Genomic DNA, 17302 nt, shown 5'->3' with positions numbered 1-17302 from the left:
TAATGCGTTTCGGTTCGAAGGGTGGGGTAGCCAGCCGTTGTAACTATACTGAGACCTTAGAACTTATATCTCGAGGTGGGTGGCGCATTTACGTTGTAGATGTCTATGGGCTCCAGTAACCACTTAACATCAGGTGGGCTGTGAGCTCGTCCATCCATCTAAGCAATAAAAAAAAAACAACTCTATCTCGCTCTCTCTCTCTCATCAAACAACTCTTTAAAAAAAAGCAATGATTTAATAAGAATTAAATGAAAAAGCAAAGAATTAATATGTATTTACAACTAGCTAGACGTCTATAAAATTTTCTAACCGAAAAAATATATGTGTATAAACCATTAGAATAGATAAAACCTTAAAAAACAACATTATTATTAAAAACGAAAGAAAAAATCTTGATATTGTATTGGTTTCACGGCAAAATTTTTAGTGACTACTGAACTTGCTTGAAAGTGAAGAAATACTCTCAAAATCCATTAATTTGTAACTCGCACTCGCACATACAATAATCGAGAGGCTCACTTCGGTAAAGCTATTCGATACATGAGACAGCAACATAAACAAACCTTCTCTCTCCCACAAAATGAGATTCATAAGCTTACCACTAGGTGGCACTGATACAAACTCACACAAATTAAACATAACATTAACATCGACTGAGTAATTAAAAAAACTCGCACTAAGCACAGGTACATTACCCATTACCCGACTTATTATAAATATCGTTAGAAAGCTTGGCATTTCAATTAAATGCCTTAAAAAAAAACTTGCATGCTACCAATATAAAAGAAAAAATTATTGCTTCTAAAGATGAATAAACGTCCTGCAAATCGAGTAACTCGCACTCAGAGCTCCGCACGTTTCACCGTGAAGAGCGTACACTCGATGCGAGTCATTCGATTCGATTTTTGAAACTCGCACTAAGCCTACAGAACCCTCGGATGTGGTTGTGGGACGGTTTACGGTTAGTCGTCAGACCTAGGCCATGTCCTAATCAGTTAGTATTTTAAATCACTGAATATAGTTCAATAATTGTAACGTTTTTCACGTCATATGTGTCTGTGTTTAATCTCTAATGAGAGTTGTCCAATGAAATATTAGGAATGTTTAATCTGTAATGAGAGTTGTCCGGTGAAATATTGTGTTTATTATGTGGCAACATCTTACGTATTGTTAGTCTGCCCTATTTATTGATTCGATAAAAATAAATCGCGGTTAATGCTATGTACCGGAGCACTGACGAACAACCTGAAGTTGACATCTTGTTTTTTTTTTGTGAATTGATGCGCAAGTGTAATATTGTTATAAGAGCCTCTTCTAAAGATATCTAAGCCGGGATTAATAGATATCAGTTACTGGTCATGTAGGTATCTAATTCACAAATTTACCAACGATTTCGTTATGAGAAAAAATGTGAGGTTACTTGGATACCATTTCAAGCATGAAAATTGGACTCTTGAAAAATTCAGAGGGAAATAAAAAAATTATAATTTTATAAAACTCATCATACCATGAATATAATAATGATTAATGTAAGATATCAGGAAATTCAAATCTGACAAGTTCGGGTGCTGTAGCTACCTCTTTTTTGATACACAATAATATGTAAAATCAAATGTTCTTTAAAAGACATTTATTTCACATTTTTATCGTATCTGACATCCGTTTTATATTTCAAGACTTAGAAATTTAAAAAAATATTCATCTAATGTAAACATTTACGTATTATTTTAAATAATAATGAAATAAAAAATACATAATTTAATAACTGGTTTTTTTCATTACCTGCTTACGACAAACTCTTGATCCTCAAACTAGTAACTTCTAAACCTAGATTCCGTTAAAATGGTAATTTAAAAAGTTATACAGAAGCTATCACTGCTATCAGCATGTAGTATTGCACAGCGGCTTCCACTATTTTAGATTAGAATTTAAACTGCTGTTTCGTTACCGCGTCTTTGGTTTTTTTTAACACTAAACACACCACAACGTGTCAAATGACTCATTTTGAACTTTTGCACTGAAAATGCATGTATCATCTTAATGCTTTTGCACATTTGACTTCTAGACTTTTTCTGACCAATAATAATTAATCTGCAGTTATTGTTGGGACTTCCATTTCCTTATTTCTTCCTCGATCTGCTATCCACGCCATCTGTTGACACTATAAAAAGAACTACGCCTGTGAAAAACGGCGCGAAGTGTGTGAAAAAAAAACCTAAAAACATGGCGCCGGTGCAAAAACGATAAAGTTGTGTTTTTTGTTTATCAATCAGCACATATAAGTCTCGCCAGTGAGAAAATAGAAAAGTCCATCAACGAACTACGGAGTGAGTCCTAAAACTTATCCTTTTCTCAGTCCTAAACATAAATTCAAAACAGTTATTAAACTACTATTTTCTTTTTGTTTTGTTTACTACTACTTAATTACGTAGTAATACTTGTCGTTTACCGTTGTCGACCCGCTATGGTAGAAATAGGTATTAGTAAGTGTTGATATGATTAAGTGTTAAAACAATCCTCCAACCAAATCCTATTAAACACTAGAGCTGATGTATTTTTAAAACTGTATAGAATTCACTATGAAAATAAAAGATATACCTATGATATTTTACACAAAGCTTCTACAAAATACCATATTCACAATAATAATGTATTTTTTCAGTACGAAACCGACCGGATAATACAGATTTTTGATAACCTGTAAAATAAATGCGATGTATTTACACCGATTTAAATCAATAAAATGTATTTTTAATAGTTTAACTTTATGTAGGTACACTTAATTTTGTACCTTAAGTAGGTATTATAATTTTACAAAACACACTACCTAATAGCTTTCGCTGATTTCATGTTCGCAAAATTTATTCTTGAATAAATATTGATGTTGGGCAATTTTTTTCAGCCAATTCCATACAGTCGCCTCTAAACATCTAAAGACAGTTTTATTTTCTCGATTTATTACAAAATAATTTCGGGGGATGGACTCATTCTTGGTATTAGAAAATATATGCCTATTTCTGCCGTGAAGCAGTAATGCGTTTCGGTTTGAAGGGTGGGGCAGCGATCTTAGAACTTATATCTCAAGGTGGGTGGCGCATTTACGTTGTAGATGTCCATAGGCTCCAGTAACCACTTAACACCAGGTGGGCTGTGAGCTCGTCCACCCATCTAAGCAATAAAAATAAAAATAAAAAATATTCTATATTTTATCAAAAAACCGTAGCTGAAATTAATTGACTGTATATACAGACTAGTAATTTTGGTAAAAATAATAATTTCAATAATTTTGATTAAAAATTTTAGTAAGCTACATTTCTATTTCTCCTCTATATTAATTTGCTTACTATCGACTGGATACTTTTAACAAATTACTGTATAAACGACAACTAGGCTTTTGCCCGCGACTTCGTTCGCATGGAATAGTTTTGGAACCTTTGGGATAACGCAAAATTTTACCCGCGACTTAATTTACCTACGTAAAAGGTGAAAATATTTTTGAATAATAGAATGTTAAGAGGAATCGTAAATAAAACGAACAAATTATATACATCAATATATTTTACATTGTTGTCTTTAAATCAACTCGACTATTCCGAAGTTCCTCAAAATATAAAAAAGACAAAACAAAAAATAAGACATATGAGATCTTTTACTTACTAATAAGAAAAATTTACATTTTATTAATTGCGGAACTAAGAACATCAGAATCTTATTATTCAATCTAAAAAAATTATTGCGGAGAGGGCTTTACTGAAGTCGTGCGTTAATTCGTTAAAAATTAAATGCTACCAAAACCATCGATAAAAATGTTCATCGCATCATATTGGCAACATTAACTAGCACGTGCAACATCATATTTCATCAAAACAACACCAACAAAAAAATTATTTAAAAATATCGACAAATAGAGATGTGGCAACGTCAAGACATCAAGCGAACTATCGACTACTAAAGCCCTTTCGCGTATCGGATATTCAATTGACAGCAGTTTTTTTTCTTTTCTTTCAAATCTTCACTGAGCTTATAACATCGCACATTGATAATGTAATCCTTAATATATTACATAATTCACTTTGCTATCATTATACAAGGCATTTTTTTTTCATACTCGCCGGGGACACAGAGCTTGTCAAAAGATGAGAGGCTGTGAACAGACAGTTAGTTGCGCTAAGTTGACAATGGAGAATGTAAATAACGTACATTATGTAAGTTAATTTACAAATACAGGACTCAATCACGCCTTAATTTCTCATTTCAATACTTGAGGATCTTGAGGCCCTTAAGGTCGATAGTGAAACGCCGCGGCATCTCAGCTATTCGATCATTGCTTCAAGGGGAACTTTTTGTGAATTTCGACGCGATCTTATCGCTTTCTATTTGTAAATCAATCGTTCGAAACGCGAAACAAATACGTAATTTAGTACAAATTCTGCGTCCGAACCGTGCAGTGACATCCTTTAGGTATAATCGTCATAAGATCACATTTTTTTATAAGGCAAACAACAATATTTAAAGCTACAACTTTTATGAGTGGTGCCGCATCACTAGCCGCGACGAGGCGCGCTGGTAGTACCGTTGCTAGGCAACCAAACAACTTTCGTTTTTTTATTAGCAAATGACAAACGAGGAAGCGGTTTAAAGTCCTTTGCCCATGCCATCAATGTAAGATAGCGTAGCTAACGGCTGTCAGCCGTGAGCACTCAAACACACTTCCGCTATGTATATTTGACTTTCGCAACTAAACATGTACCTACTGGTACTTGATCTATTTCGATGAGGTTCGAGTTATTTGCTTAAAAACATTTGCCTTTATTTCACCTTCAGATTAATTTAATGTATTATATTATAAAGACAGTAATGTTATCTTGTAAGAGTTACAGTTAATTCCATTTTCAAAAACCAGCGATCGCCCCATCGAGGAACCCGAGGATCGAGTGAAAATAGAAAAAAAAAAGAATTAAATTTGCGTAAAAGAAATATAAAAAAGTTTCGAATTACTTGGAATGGGGGTTATTTTAATACTAGAGGTGGCCGTTTTATTATTAAATAACATTTTAACTATAACTTTTAATCGTTTTACTTAAAGAAAAAATAGATAAATGACTTGGCTCGCTATGGTCTAAACGGCGACGTAACAAACCAAATCCTAAATTTGTACTTGATTTTATAATAAACACGTATTCAAAAAAATAATAATGAAACAGGACGCCAAATTGATGGTGCGATCCAATTAATCAATCGACTTGTAATATAACAAAAGTACATGTAATATTTAAATATATTTTCATTGTATTTACATACTCCAACCATAGACAAGCTACTTGAATAAAATTTGCTGAAATAAGAGAAGTGAGTCGAACAACGTTACGAATTAAAATACAAAAAAAAAAAACTAAATTGAAATTAAATGAAAAGAAGAAAAAAAAGTAGAAAAACAAATTCATGACACTTAATATAATACGTTTCGAAAAAAAAAGAAAAAGCTGAAGTATTTGTGTGACTTCTCCTTATTTATAAAAGAAATTTAAAAACAAAAAGTATTTAATTAAGTCTAAAAAAAAACGAATTAAATTTTGATTAATATTATTTTTTCATTTAGACCGCTCCTATGACGTTAAATACCCTGGTAGTTTTCCAATTGTAGAGCATAATGCGACTCAGTGACGCACAATGCCGAATTATGCTGAAGCTTAATTGGAACGTGAATTAGTTTTCAAATGCATCAGCAGAGTGCGCTAAGTTAGCAAGTTTTAATTAACATTGATTATTGAAGAAACTACGACGAAACGAAAGCCTTACAATTTTTTTCAACATTCAATGATATTACTAACGATAATATAAACAAAATTTCCATCAATGCCAACTTAAAGAAAAAACACTTTTTTCTGTCACGCGAGAGCAGTACTTTTGAGAGTGCTCGATTGTGCGAAGCGTTGCTGTAGTTGGAACATTCAACGTTGAGCATTATGCCGCATAATGCGCTCATGTGCTGTCATTGGAAAACTACCCCTATCTACACACGATCTAACCTAACTCACTGTAAACATTTCTTAATCCCCTACTACTTACTATCTTTACACTATGGTCGTTTCAAAAATGCTAAAAATGTAACAAAAAATACACTTAAAATCGAGCAGGATCGATTCCGTCAATCCGTATTCACAATAATTGCATTTTTGATACAACCACACCCAGCCCGTTGACGGTCCAAATTCAGTCTTGCCATACAATTTGTAATATAGATCACCTATTGCAGTGAATTTGTAATGTTTTGAGAGCATTTTTTTTATGCTGACAACACTAGTCATGGTTTTGAAAAGAAAAAAAAATACAAAATTCTTTTGAAACTGATGTAAGAGGTTTTTTCCGGTAACAAAAATAAACGAAAATCAAATAAATAAGGTAGGTGATCATTTTTAGCCGCATCATTTACTATTTTTATTGGTAATATAATGTATGGCATAATGACTTCTAAGAATAATAATGTGTTCGTCATTAGATTTCGATACAATTTCTTCTTCTGTGATGGAAGCGAGCGGCGGGAAAATATTGGCGGGGAAAAAATATTCAAACATTACACTGTACATATTTGGACCGCCAACCAAATCTAAAGCCGTTACATCACATTATTCGCGGACTCTTATTCCCTCCCTTAAACGTCATAGAAATTAAAAATTTCATGAAAGATTTCGAATTGATTCGATCATCAATTTATTTAAAGTGAAAATATCGGCAAGACAACACATAAAATTGCTTCAATAAAACACATAAGTTTCAGTGTTGCAAATTGTGTCCGAAATAAGACATAGTTTTCACTCCGCTTAATATAGATTCGATCTATTTTGAAAGCAAGAACAACTGTTACTGTCATTGAGTTATTTTCTATTGCTTCAAAACACAGATTCATCTAGCGTTAAGCAAGATGGCCGTCTCAACGTCGTTTTGTCTCTGCAAGCGCGAATGTACACTTTTCGGGTTATAAATGTATTTAATTTTAATGCAGTTTTATTTCCCCTTAAACTTTATAGGTTTGGATATAATATTAAGACCTACAACAGAATCGAATACCATCGACATTGTATGTTAAAAAAATCCAAATGCCGAAATACTAATAAGAGCATTGATTAATATACCGAAACGCTTAGTTTTCTCGTGGCCGACCACAACAAACATGTCTATTACATTCTAATTTAATTATATTTACTATTAATTTGTCCAAATTACATCAGTTCACAATCGTGATTCTAAATAAGAAGAAGGTATTTTCATTTTAATTTGAAATAATAAATAAAATCAATTGTAATACGCGCTCTTAGTTGACTGATCGGTACGAAAATTTCGACATGAGCTCACCAATTTCGTCGACTACCGTGCACCACAACGACATTATAGACAGTGGATGAGGCATTAAATATCTTTATGCTCCTAATATTTATGACAGGATTCCTTTCGATTGGTCTAAGAGCTATAAGCATGCAAAATACGGGACTACGTTTCCCTATAAAATATTGTCTTGTAGAAAGTGAAACCCTATTTGTTGTTATTCTGATGTCGCTACAGACTAAAGTTGAAAAACCGCATTATACGAATGAATCACACAGCCGATGCGGAGCCGAGCGAGATAAAAGATATTTAGTAACTGAAACGTACTAATTTACATCAGCATTAACACACGTCTATCAACAAATATATTCAGAATAATTAAGAAAAAAAAAGACAATAATATTTATTACAAAAAAAAAAAAACTTTTACAAAGTTAACATTCATAATCTTTCGATGTTGTGTATTTAAATAGAATTTAACTTAATTTTGAATGCATAGTCGTGTCTGTACAAATACCAAAAGTTGAAGGTAGTTACAAAACTCGTTGAAAAGGAAACATATTCGTGGTCGTAACCCATCACGTTTTATGTATACATTTGATTCTAGTTAGAAGGACGCTTGTACAAAGATTTTTCAATCTACCCACAAATCTAAACATCTAACGAATTAACGAAACATTAAACCGTACGTACAGTTAAAGCTATAACATCAAACCTTTGTATTTTATTGAATCCGTATTAACTCCTGTTTCATATATATCGGACACATCTTAACATCATTCATGTATAAACTTTGAATAAGAATCTTAGTGGTGGGCAATATTACGCCCTTTCGGCTTTGCGATCTCCTTACACCCTGTACATGAGGTTATTTTTGTTTGTCATAATACAAAACATCTAAATATCTAATGCATAACACCATAAACAGAGTTCTGTGGACCACGATTGCTATACGGGTTGCAGACCAAGAGCTAAAAGCTAAGTTAGTTTAGCTTAGCTCGCATAGCTGACGCGGTTTTCCATACTTGTGTGCAGGCCGCAAACTATGCGAACTAAGCTACGTGAGCTAACTTAAATATGCGAAGATAAGTTAGTTGTGTAGGCTGATGCGCAGCTACACGAGCTAAGCTAAGCCCTCTCGCCTTCCCCGCACGCCCTTCGCACATCCTTCACCAGTGCTGTCCGGTGTCCTTTGTCGTATACGCACGGTCGTTTTGTAGCGAATATGGAGCAATTTATTGAAATTGTTAATCGTCAGCTGTGCGAGCTAAGCTAAACTATTATTGCTTGGATGGGTGGACGAGCTCACAGCCCACCTGGTGTTAAATGGTTACTGGAGCCCATAGACATCTACAACGTAAATGCGCCACCACCTTGAGATATAAGTTTTGAGGTCTCAAGTATAGTTACAACGGCCCTTCAAACCGATTATTTTACCGACATTACTGCTTCGCGGCAGAAATAGGCAGGGTGGTGGTACCTACCCGCGCGGACTCACAAAAGGTCCTACCACCAGTAAGCACCAACTTAGCTTAGCTCTTGGTCTGCAACCCGTATTAGTGTTGCGGATTGCGGGCCTTGCTCTGCAGGGCAATCTGTAGTCCACACCCGCGCCGCAATGTAATGCAATGAGCACACGAACTCACTTCAATTGTACCGTCAGATGATTAGAAAAGTTGGACAAACGTTTTGTCTTTTGGAATCCACCAAACGATCAGAAACCATTCTGTCGATCCTACTCTGTCGAGACCACAGACGTCCAGGCTAGGGATGCTTTCGGGACAAAATAAAAATACGACATAAAGTGACCGTTTAAAATTGAATTGTTTTTTAATGTTCAAGGAAAAAAAATCGTCGACGGATACTTTCTTATTCTATTTTTTTTTTATTTAAATTAAAATCAGAAGTTTTTACATCAAATATATTCTGTGAATTAAACTTTATCTGTATTTGAACATATGTATTTTTATTATAAGTCCATACGAGCGAAACCAAAATAAAACAGTGGTTTGGACAGCCTTGGCCTAGATTATTCCAGTAATCTACATTATTAATGAAGAAATGTTAATTTATTATGTACAAGTATTCTATTTTTTCAACTCTAGTTAAGTAGTACAGAGGAGATTTTACTAGAACTGTCAATTATTAAAAAAAAAACCTAAAATCTAAAAAAAATCCATTCCTTGTCTTAAAACAGCAATTCGAAAAGTTTTTTTTCTTCAATAATTACATAACCGCAGTTACTTTGGGATTTATTAAACTTAATAAAACCCCTTTTTTAAAACCGTTACACGTTTAACCTATTGATCGACGTTTAAATCTAGAGTATTTCTCGAACAAAAAAAAAACATGCGTGTTGGTAGTCACAAAATAAATTTACCCCAAATATATTCTCGTAAAGCCTAAAAAAACAAAACGAAAATTAAAACGATTAAACGACGGCAGTTGTGAGATCTTCAGTTAAATATACAAAACGATTAACTGTCCGTACATTACTTATACAATTAAGCTGGTGGGTATTACTGCCTCGAGCACACGGCAATGTTATTCTTGTACAAATTAAAAAAAAAAAACGTAAATATACATTTATTATTTGTAATATCGCAATTAACTAACAGAAAGGATGGTGCACATGTATGTCTATAGAAGAAAATTGTATTCATTTAATATTTTGGCAGATTTAACGTTGGTCACAAATTTTGAATTAATCGCGTTCATTTATCGATACGCTTTTTTTTTTTCAACTAGAGCGAACGTTTCGATAAATTAATTTTTCATGTCGATAAACGAACAAGACAAGGTCGATGACTCTATAAGATGACAATAGAGTTGCCCTTTAAATATAAAATTTACGAGAACTTAAGAGCACCACCAAAAAAATTGGTTCCCTATTAAGTCCCTATTTCGGTTTGTTTTTTATTTATTCAAAGTCATAACCAGTATTTCTGATAAATTAATATTTCATCGATTACAAAAAGAAGACAATTACACATAATAGAAACGTGCTTTGTATAATAATATTTCTAGTTATCATATTTATATTATTCATTGAGGATAGGCGGATCAAGGTTTGACTTCGTTCGTAAAAAAATCTATATTATGTGAATTTTACAATTAAATTGTATCGACAAGAAATCGTGTTGTAACACTAAAACATCGATTAAAATCGATTAGTTTTGAGCGGCACATCTCGTAAACGATTTAATGACGAACTAATGAAATTCACTTCCGAATGAGCAGTGATCAATATAAATGTCGACTTTTTGTAATCCTAACAATGAACTCTAGTGAATAATACACCAAAGTGAAAACGACATTTCATACAAATACACTTATCGCTTCGATCAATAATTGTCTCCGCATCACTTTTGTTTATTTTTAAAAACCCATACATTTTGAATTAAAAAGAAAAAAAATCCTCAACACTGGCCGGTATTCTAACTAACACCTACGCTATTTCCTTCAACAAAGTAAAAAAAGTACCTTAGTCTGAACGCAAATTTTTCAAAGTCGGTTCTAGCGCGAGTCAAATACGGGAACACGTCAAAACTCCTCAAAGACACAATTGAAAAAGATTTTGAAAAATTTTCGTTCGATATTTTTTTTAATATTTAAAAGAACTAAAAAGAGTATAAAAAAATCTGCCGTACAAACTCCGAGGGCGGCGAGCGGGTGGCTCTGCGACCAAGTTGAAAACAACACCGCTACGTATATATCGTACAGTTAAAAAACCGACAACTATACATGTCCGTCATAAGATTTGCGTTGTAACATTTAGATGAGAACCTACCTTGTGACCAGCGTGTGACAGTAACCGTCGAAGGCTTCAAGTACGAACAGATTACGAAATACGAAAAAAAAAAAAACATCGACGCATCGACGTCTAGTACCAAGATTGCATAGTTCAATAAGTCTTTCAGCACACATTATTATCACAAGTTCACGATCGAACCGTTTCCTTTATCCGTCCGCACGCGGCAATGGCACAACCCGCTTATAATAAACTCTACACAATTGAAACACACACAAAACACTAGTTCGACAAGTTCAGTAAAGGCTCCGGGGAAGTCTTGCACCGCGCGTGAAGCCTCCGCCGCGGCGAGGGGGAGAGTGAGCGTACGTTACATTGGAGGACCGGGGAGGTTCCGAGCCGACGGGCTGCCCTCACAAGTACGTAGATTCACCTGCAACGCAAGAAACCCTACGTCAGCTAAGTTCACATAAATTAGGGCCACGGACAGATTTTTGTGCGATTATTCGAACTTTTGAAGGGTACTTCGTAAAATGTATGAAAAAATTAACATCATGTCATCTAGATATACACAAAAAATTATATCACTTTTTTGGAATAAGACGCAGTTAATCTTATATAAACTTTCAATTTTTAAGCAACATAGCAATTATTATTAAATGAATCTAACAGAAAAAGTTAATCGTCAATTATTTCTGATTAAATCACAGTCGGAAGTTGACAATAACCATTGCCTAGATCAACGAAAGTTTAATAAGGAGTTTTAGTCTTGATATCCTCAAAAATTGAAACATCTCTGTAATAATATTCTATTGTCAAATTATAACATACTAAAATTGATTTTGTAATAATATGATGACAAAAATCGTTCAAAAATCCGTATGTGGCGCTTGTTAAGCGTTGACTGCAAAGCGAGCGGTGTATGTACATGATGTTAGAACAGAAAATATAGTTAAGTGTAACCATAACGTGATCCACGAAAAGAACAAAACACTATGACAGCTACTGATCGTGTGATATACAGTTTAGTTAATAAACATAAAAAAAACAATGGAACGATCGTACGTTTATAGGCATGCGAATTTGACCTGTTTCGAAGCACAAGAAATCATCATGAATACACGAATTAGGTTCAGCAACATGCAAAACAGCTGACTGTACGTGTGTAAAACGAGCAACTTTAGTATCATTGACACTGCCATGCCAATAGCCGACAAATGGTGTATTCATGATGTGTAACAGCGTATCGTACGAAAAACACAGGACGAACACAATGTAAAGACAAACACAGCAAGCATCAGTTAAAACGAGAATTTTAGAATGATTTCAAAACATATGTATATATAATAAAAACGAATGGACTTTGCAAGCGTTCACAATGAAGGCGGGTAATGGACAAGAATTTGAACGTGCTTTAAAAACTAAGTTAAAAAAAAACTTTAGAAACACAATTTGTGATCTCCCGCATCCATCAAATGTAATAATTTAAACGCAATTATTTTGTAAAAGATTTTCCAAAGATTCCATAATGTTATATCGAGGGGTGAAAGAAAGATTAATTGGTTTTAGCGAAATTTTTGCAACTTCACACGAGAGAGCTATTTAAAGTTTAAAATTTCGAAAAAAATATCTTAATAAAAAACATCTTCAGCTTTTGAATGGGGTGAATTTAATAGAAGTTGATAATAATACCAAATAAAACGGACCTTTAATTACAAAAACAAATGTCGCCCAAACTAAATAGCCTTTCACCCCTCGATATGAGTTATATAGAGCTTAGAACAGATAGAAGAGATCACAGATCGATTGATTATATATATATATACTGGGCGTTAGGAGACCGCTTCCGAAAACGAAGACAGACGATAGTACTAATGATACCTTTGTTGATGGGACGGAACACAATCGACCCTGATTACTATTTTTTTTATGTTTTATTACAATTATTTACGGTCCATCATGTTAGTACAGCTAAATGAAAAGATAGGTTCATAAAAAAATCATTACTTTACTATTAAAAAAAACCAGCAATGAAACACAAAATCAAAAACAGCTGATGCTCGGATCAACGAACGCTTGGGCGCGGCGCAGTGCATACTCGTGCGATCGCACAAATACTTATTTACCACATTTGTCTAAATAACTCCATCATCAAAGGTGTCATTATAGTGCGCGCGAAACTAGTTGGCCGCGCCTTAGGAGGCGACAGGGGTGAGGGGGCGGGTCGCCTACTGCTCGTAACGCATATGAGATTAGACAGTGATGACTAAATAAAAAAACAATAAATGAAATAATAAATAAATAAAAAACAATTTAACTTTTAAAAGTTTAAATTGTACCTATCTAACTATATTAACTCTAACTATATATTGTAATTAATAGTAAAATTAACCAGAAACAAATTAAGTATATGAAATTTATAATCATATTTTAATGATATATGAAATTCTTTAATTAATATATGTATATACTTATATGAAATTACTCTGACATATCCTCTGAATCACTAGATACTGAACTCTCTGAACCTGATTTAGAATTATCTGATAAGTTTATAATGATTTCGTCTATCGTAGTATCAAATCTCATATCAGTAATAATAGCAAGCGCCCCCCCTCTTCGGCCCACCGCTCATACCTAAAGCCGCTTTCAGACTTCGCTATAATATAATAGCATATAGTATAATAATATAGCTCATAGCACAACAATATCGCGCACCATACATTGTGATGGACACGTTCACAATGTACTGTGAGGGACTTTTTGGTGGGAACGCGAGGAGTGAAGTTTTGTGATTTGTTTTATTTTGTCTATTTAGTGTTTCTTCGGGTTTAAATGTGTAATAACGGTGGTTTATTAACTGTTTAATATCTGTGAAAGTGCACAAATGTGGGAAAATGAAACAAAGTCGCTGGACGTAACTTCTCGGGATCCTCCAAGAAGTCCACTGAAAAAATCTCAGTAAATGACCACCATTTTACTGAGATTATATTTCATCTCATATCATCTCATCTCATTTAATTTAATTTAATTTAATTTCATCTCAGTTGATCTCAAATTAATCATCTTCATTTCATTTCACTGCATATAGCTATCATTTTTCATAACAATAAGAATATAAATTAAAATAAGATATGACTCAAAGGTCTTAGTTACCAGGTCATAAAATCCCTTAAAAAAAAACACTGGACTGTACTATATGTTATTTGCTATATGGAACTATAGTACAGCGTGGTCTGAAAGCAGCTTAATACGCGGTCAACTAGTTCCGCGCGCACAATAGTACTATCGTCTGTCTTCGTTTTCGGAAGCGGTCTCCTAACACCCAGTGTATATATATACATATATATATATTTAAAACGTGTATGTATATTAGTGGATATAGTTACGTGTGGTCGGGGGACAGCTGCCGGTAATGGCCGACGCGCTCGCACACCGTCCCTGCGCGCATTGCTACAAGTTAGAACTTATAGTACTCGGGCCGGCTCTGCGTTTAGACCGTACCGTGAAATGGGAGGGAATCGGGATACTTTTATAAGTTCGACATTGTTTTTTTTTTTATAGTAACAAAACGGAGATCATAATGGTTCCGGTACATAGTTTAAATTTTCATTTATAATGCATTAAGATATAGTTTATTAAAGAATAATCAAAAAAGTTACGAAAACTCACTTGTCCCTATTCACCCAGACGTCGGGTGAATCGGGTCGCTTTAGGAGACAGTAGAGTTTTTCGCTAGGACTGGCACTATTTAGTTGTTAAGTAGGTACCTAACTTTAGGTAATAACTTTTTAATATATTTAATGAGTTACAAAACTTTAATGACTAAATTAAATTATTTATTATTATTATTAGACACTAAATAAGTCATTTTCAGTTCAACAAAGTTAAATCTAACCACTCAACAAAAGTATTGTGACAACTGAGATTTGTCCCTATTTTACCTCTAGGCCCTATTACCCCCAATCTACCGTACGTTGGGAACTTGACGATACTATATCGAGGAGTGAAAGCCTATTTGGTTTAAGCATCATTTCGGTTAATATGCAACATCTATCTTTGTAATTAAAGGTCTGATTTATTTGTTATTAGCATCGACAGTTCGATATTTTTCATTGAACTTCAATTAGATTTTCTCCATTCAAGAATAATTTTTTTCCAAATGTTAAACTTTAGATGAGTCTCCTGTAAAGTTGCCAAAATGTCGCTTATACCCAAACAGTCTTTCCCCAGTCGATACCATAATTTCTTTTTCGTTCCTAATATATCTCAGAACATTGCACTCCTCGCGTGTAAGTGTCTTTCAAACAAATGCTATTTGTTTTTTTTTTATTGTCGCACAGAGTATTATGCTTGCCGCACCTTACAAAACTAACGCGTTAGATTCTCGCATTCAAATTGAACTTGAATAAAATCATCTATTTATAAAGTGCAAATTAAAATCAGTATCGCAAGATTTTTCATTGCCCCCATATAAAAACAACAACAACGATGTTGATGTTCCAACTTTAGTGTACTTAGTGTGAATTTTTTAACGTTCTCGATAGCGTAAAAGTTAACTCATGTTTGTATGGAGTCGGAACAGCGCCCCTAGCGGCAAACGAAGAGAAGCTTTTCCAACTCCATACAATTTTTTTTTTTGTATTGCTTAGATGGTTGGACGGGCTCACAGCCCACCTAGTGTTAAGTGGTTACTGGAGCCCATAGACATCTACGCCGTAAATGCGCCACCAACCTTGAGATATAAGTTCTAAGGTCTCAAGTATAGTTACAACGGCTGGCCCGCCCTTCAAACCGAAACGCATTACTGCTTCACGGCAGAAATAGGCAGGATGGTGGTACCCACCCGCGCGGACTCACAAGAGGTCCTACCACAAGTAAAAAATTGAGTTAACTTTTACGCTCACAGTACACAAAAGCTACGCAGCTAACGAACGTACTATGCGGGGTAAATTACAACGAAAGGGGTTTCAACTTGAATTAATAATCAATTGGTGCTCATAGCGACACCAGACAAACCAGCTCCTAAGAGTATCTTCCAGACATGACAACCAGACAGTGACTTATCAACTATTTCGAACAAACAGATTTACGAATCATTTTTAAAAAGCTTTGATAAACTTTCATCTCGCATATTATCGAGCGAAATCTATATTATAAATTGTGTCTAATTCATAACTTATGATTTTTTTTTCGTATTTAATAATCAGTCACCGTCAAAGCCTTAAAAGGTTACAAATCGATTGGTGCTAATATATACTTATGAAGAGCCTTGAATATTAGTAGGCAAGAATTTGAATGTTCATAGTGTGAACAAGGTTTATCTTACTGCTACGTGGCAGAAACAAGCACGTGGTGACTTTCCCCAGGCGGGCACCAAGGACACCCTATCAGTCGTAAATAAGTTATTTTTATTGGTGGTAGGACCCCTTGTGAGTCCGCGCGGGTAGGTACCACCGCCCCGCCTATTTCCGCCGTGAAGCAGTAATGCGTTTCGGTTTGAAGAGTGGGACAGCCGTTGTACTGTACAAAATGAGAACTTAGAACTCATGTGTCGTAAATGTCTATGGGTTCCGGTAACCACTTAACATCAGATGAGCCGTGAGCTCATGCACCTATCAAAACAATAAAAAAATAAGTTGCCTCGGAGTTGTATGAACAGTTCAAAGCGACATTTGTACAAAGTTCTGTCACGTTACATTCATACTGGAGTCGATATGTACTAACTCACAAATTTGATAATGTTATACAAACTTAGTGATTCCGGGTTCAGTCAAAACTAATAACCGACTCAGCCCTTTTTATTCCTACCTATGCTGATTATAGCCTTGAGAAACTATGTCAGCTTCACCTTGACGTGTAGGTGAGCTCAAGGGGCCTCAAGCCGGAGTGATGCTAAAACTGGCCCTAGGAAGAGCAGTGCTTCGCAAAAACTACCACCGGATCGGAAACGCATTGGTTGAGCTTTGCATTCGTCCAGTCACCGTCGAGCTCGCGGCCCGGTCACAGCGCGAGGGTGGTGGAGGAGGGCGGCGTCTCACCAGAGTCCCAGTTCCCGTCCGTCTCGGGGTCGGAGCCGACGGAGCCGGAGGAGGAGGACGAGGAGGTCGGCGACCTGGTGCGGTCGCACGCCGGTCTGTACGTCGACGAGTCCGGCACCTTCTCTACTATCAGCTCAACCTGTACATCAAACAAATTCATTTTGAAACAAACATCCGGCTTTGGAAT

General features: G+C 34.9%; 1 protein-coding gene and 1 long non-coding RNA gene across 4 annotated transcripts in view; both read right to left on the bottom strand.

Moving 5' to 3' along the window:
• Positions 1 to 3540: 3540 nt before the first annotated feature.
• LOC149503330 (uncharacterized) overlaps positions 3541 to 17302 on the bottom strand; it is an 83628-nt gene continuing 69866 nt past the window's right edge. Inside the window, exon 2 of the long non-coding RNA XR_016325359.1 lies at positions 3541 to 8639. This is a non-coding gene — a long non-coding RNA (uncharacterized LOC149503330). The remainder of the gene's footprint in view (positions 8640 to 17302) is intronic.
• Positions 3541 to 17302, bottom strand: part of Pten (phosphatase and tensin-like protein) — a 79959-nt gene continuing 66197 nt past the window's right edge. The window contains exons 8-10 of one of the 3 annotated variants that reach the window (XM_028173572.2): positions 17116 to 17254; positions 14464 to 14515; positions 3541 to 11507 (exon numbers count right to left, since the gene is read on the bottom strand). In XM_028173572.2, the coding sequence (XP_028029373.1) occupies positions 11504 to 11507; positions 14464 to 14515; positions 17116 to 17254 (195 nt within the window). In that variant the 3' untranslated portion in view covers positions 3541 to 11503. Of the gene's footprint in view, positions 11508 to 14459; positions 14516 to 17115; positions 17255 to 17302 lie in introns of those variants that run through there. The other 2 variants (XM_028173573.2, XM_089737891.1) reach the window with 2 other exon arrangements.

This window comes from Bombyx mandarina, chromosome 03, assembly GCF_030267445.1.
Source record: "Bombyx mandarina strain Sakado chromosome 03, ASM3026744v2".
NCBI lineage: Eukaryota > Metazoa > Arthropoda > Insecta > Lepidoptera > Bombycidae > Bombyx > Bombyx mandarina.
Note: the sequence above shows the minus strand (reverse complement) of the source record. Positions and strands in the feature narration are given on the sequence as shown.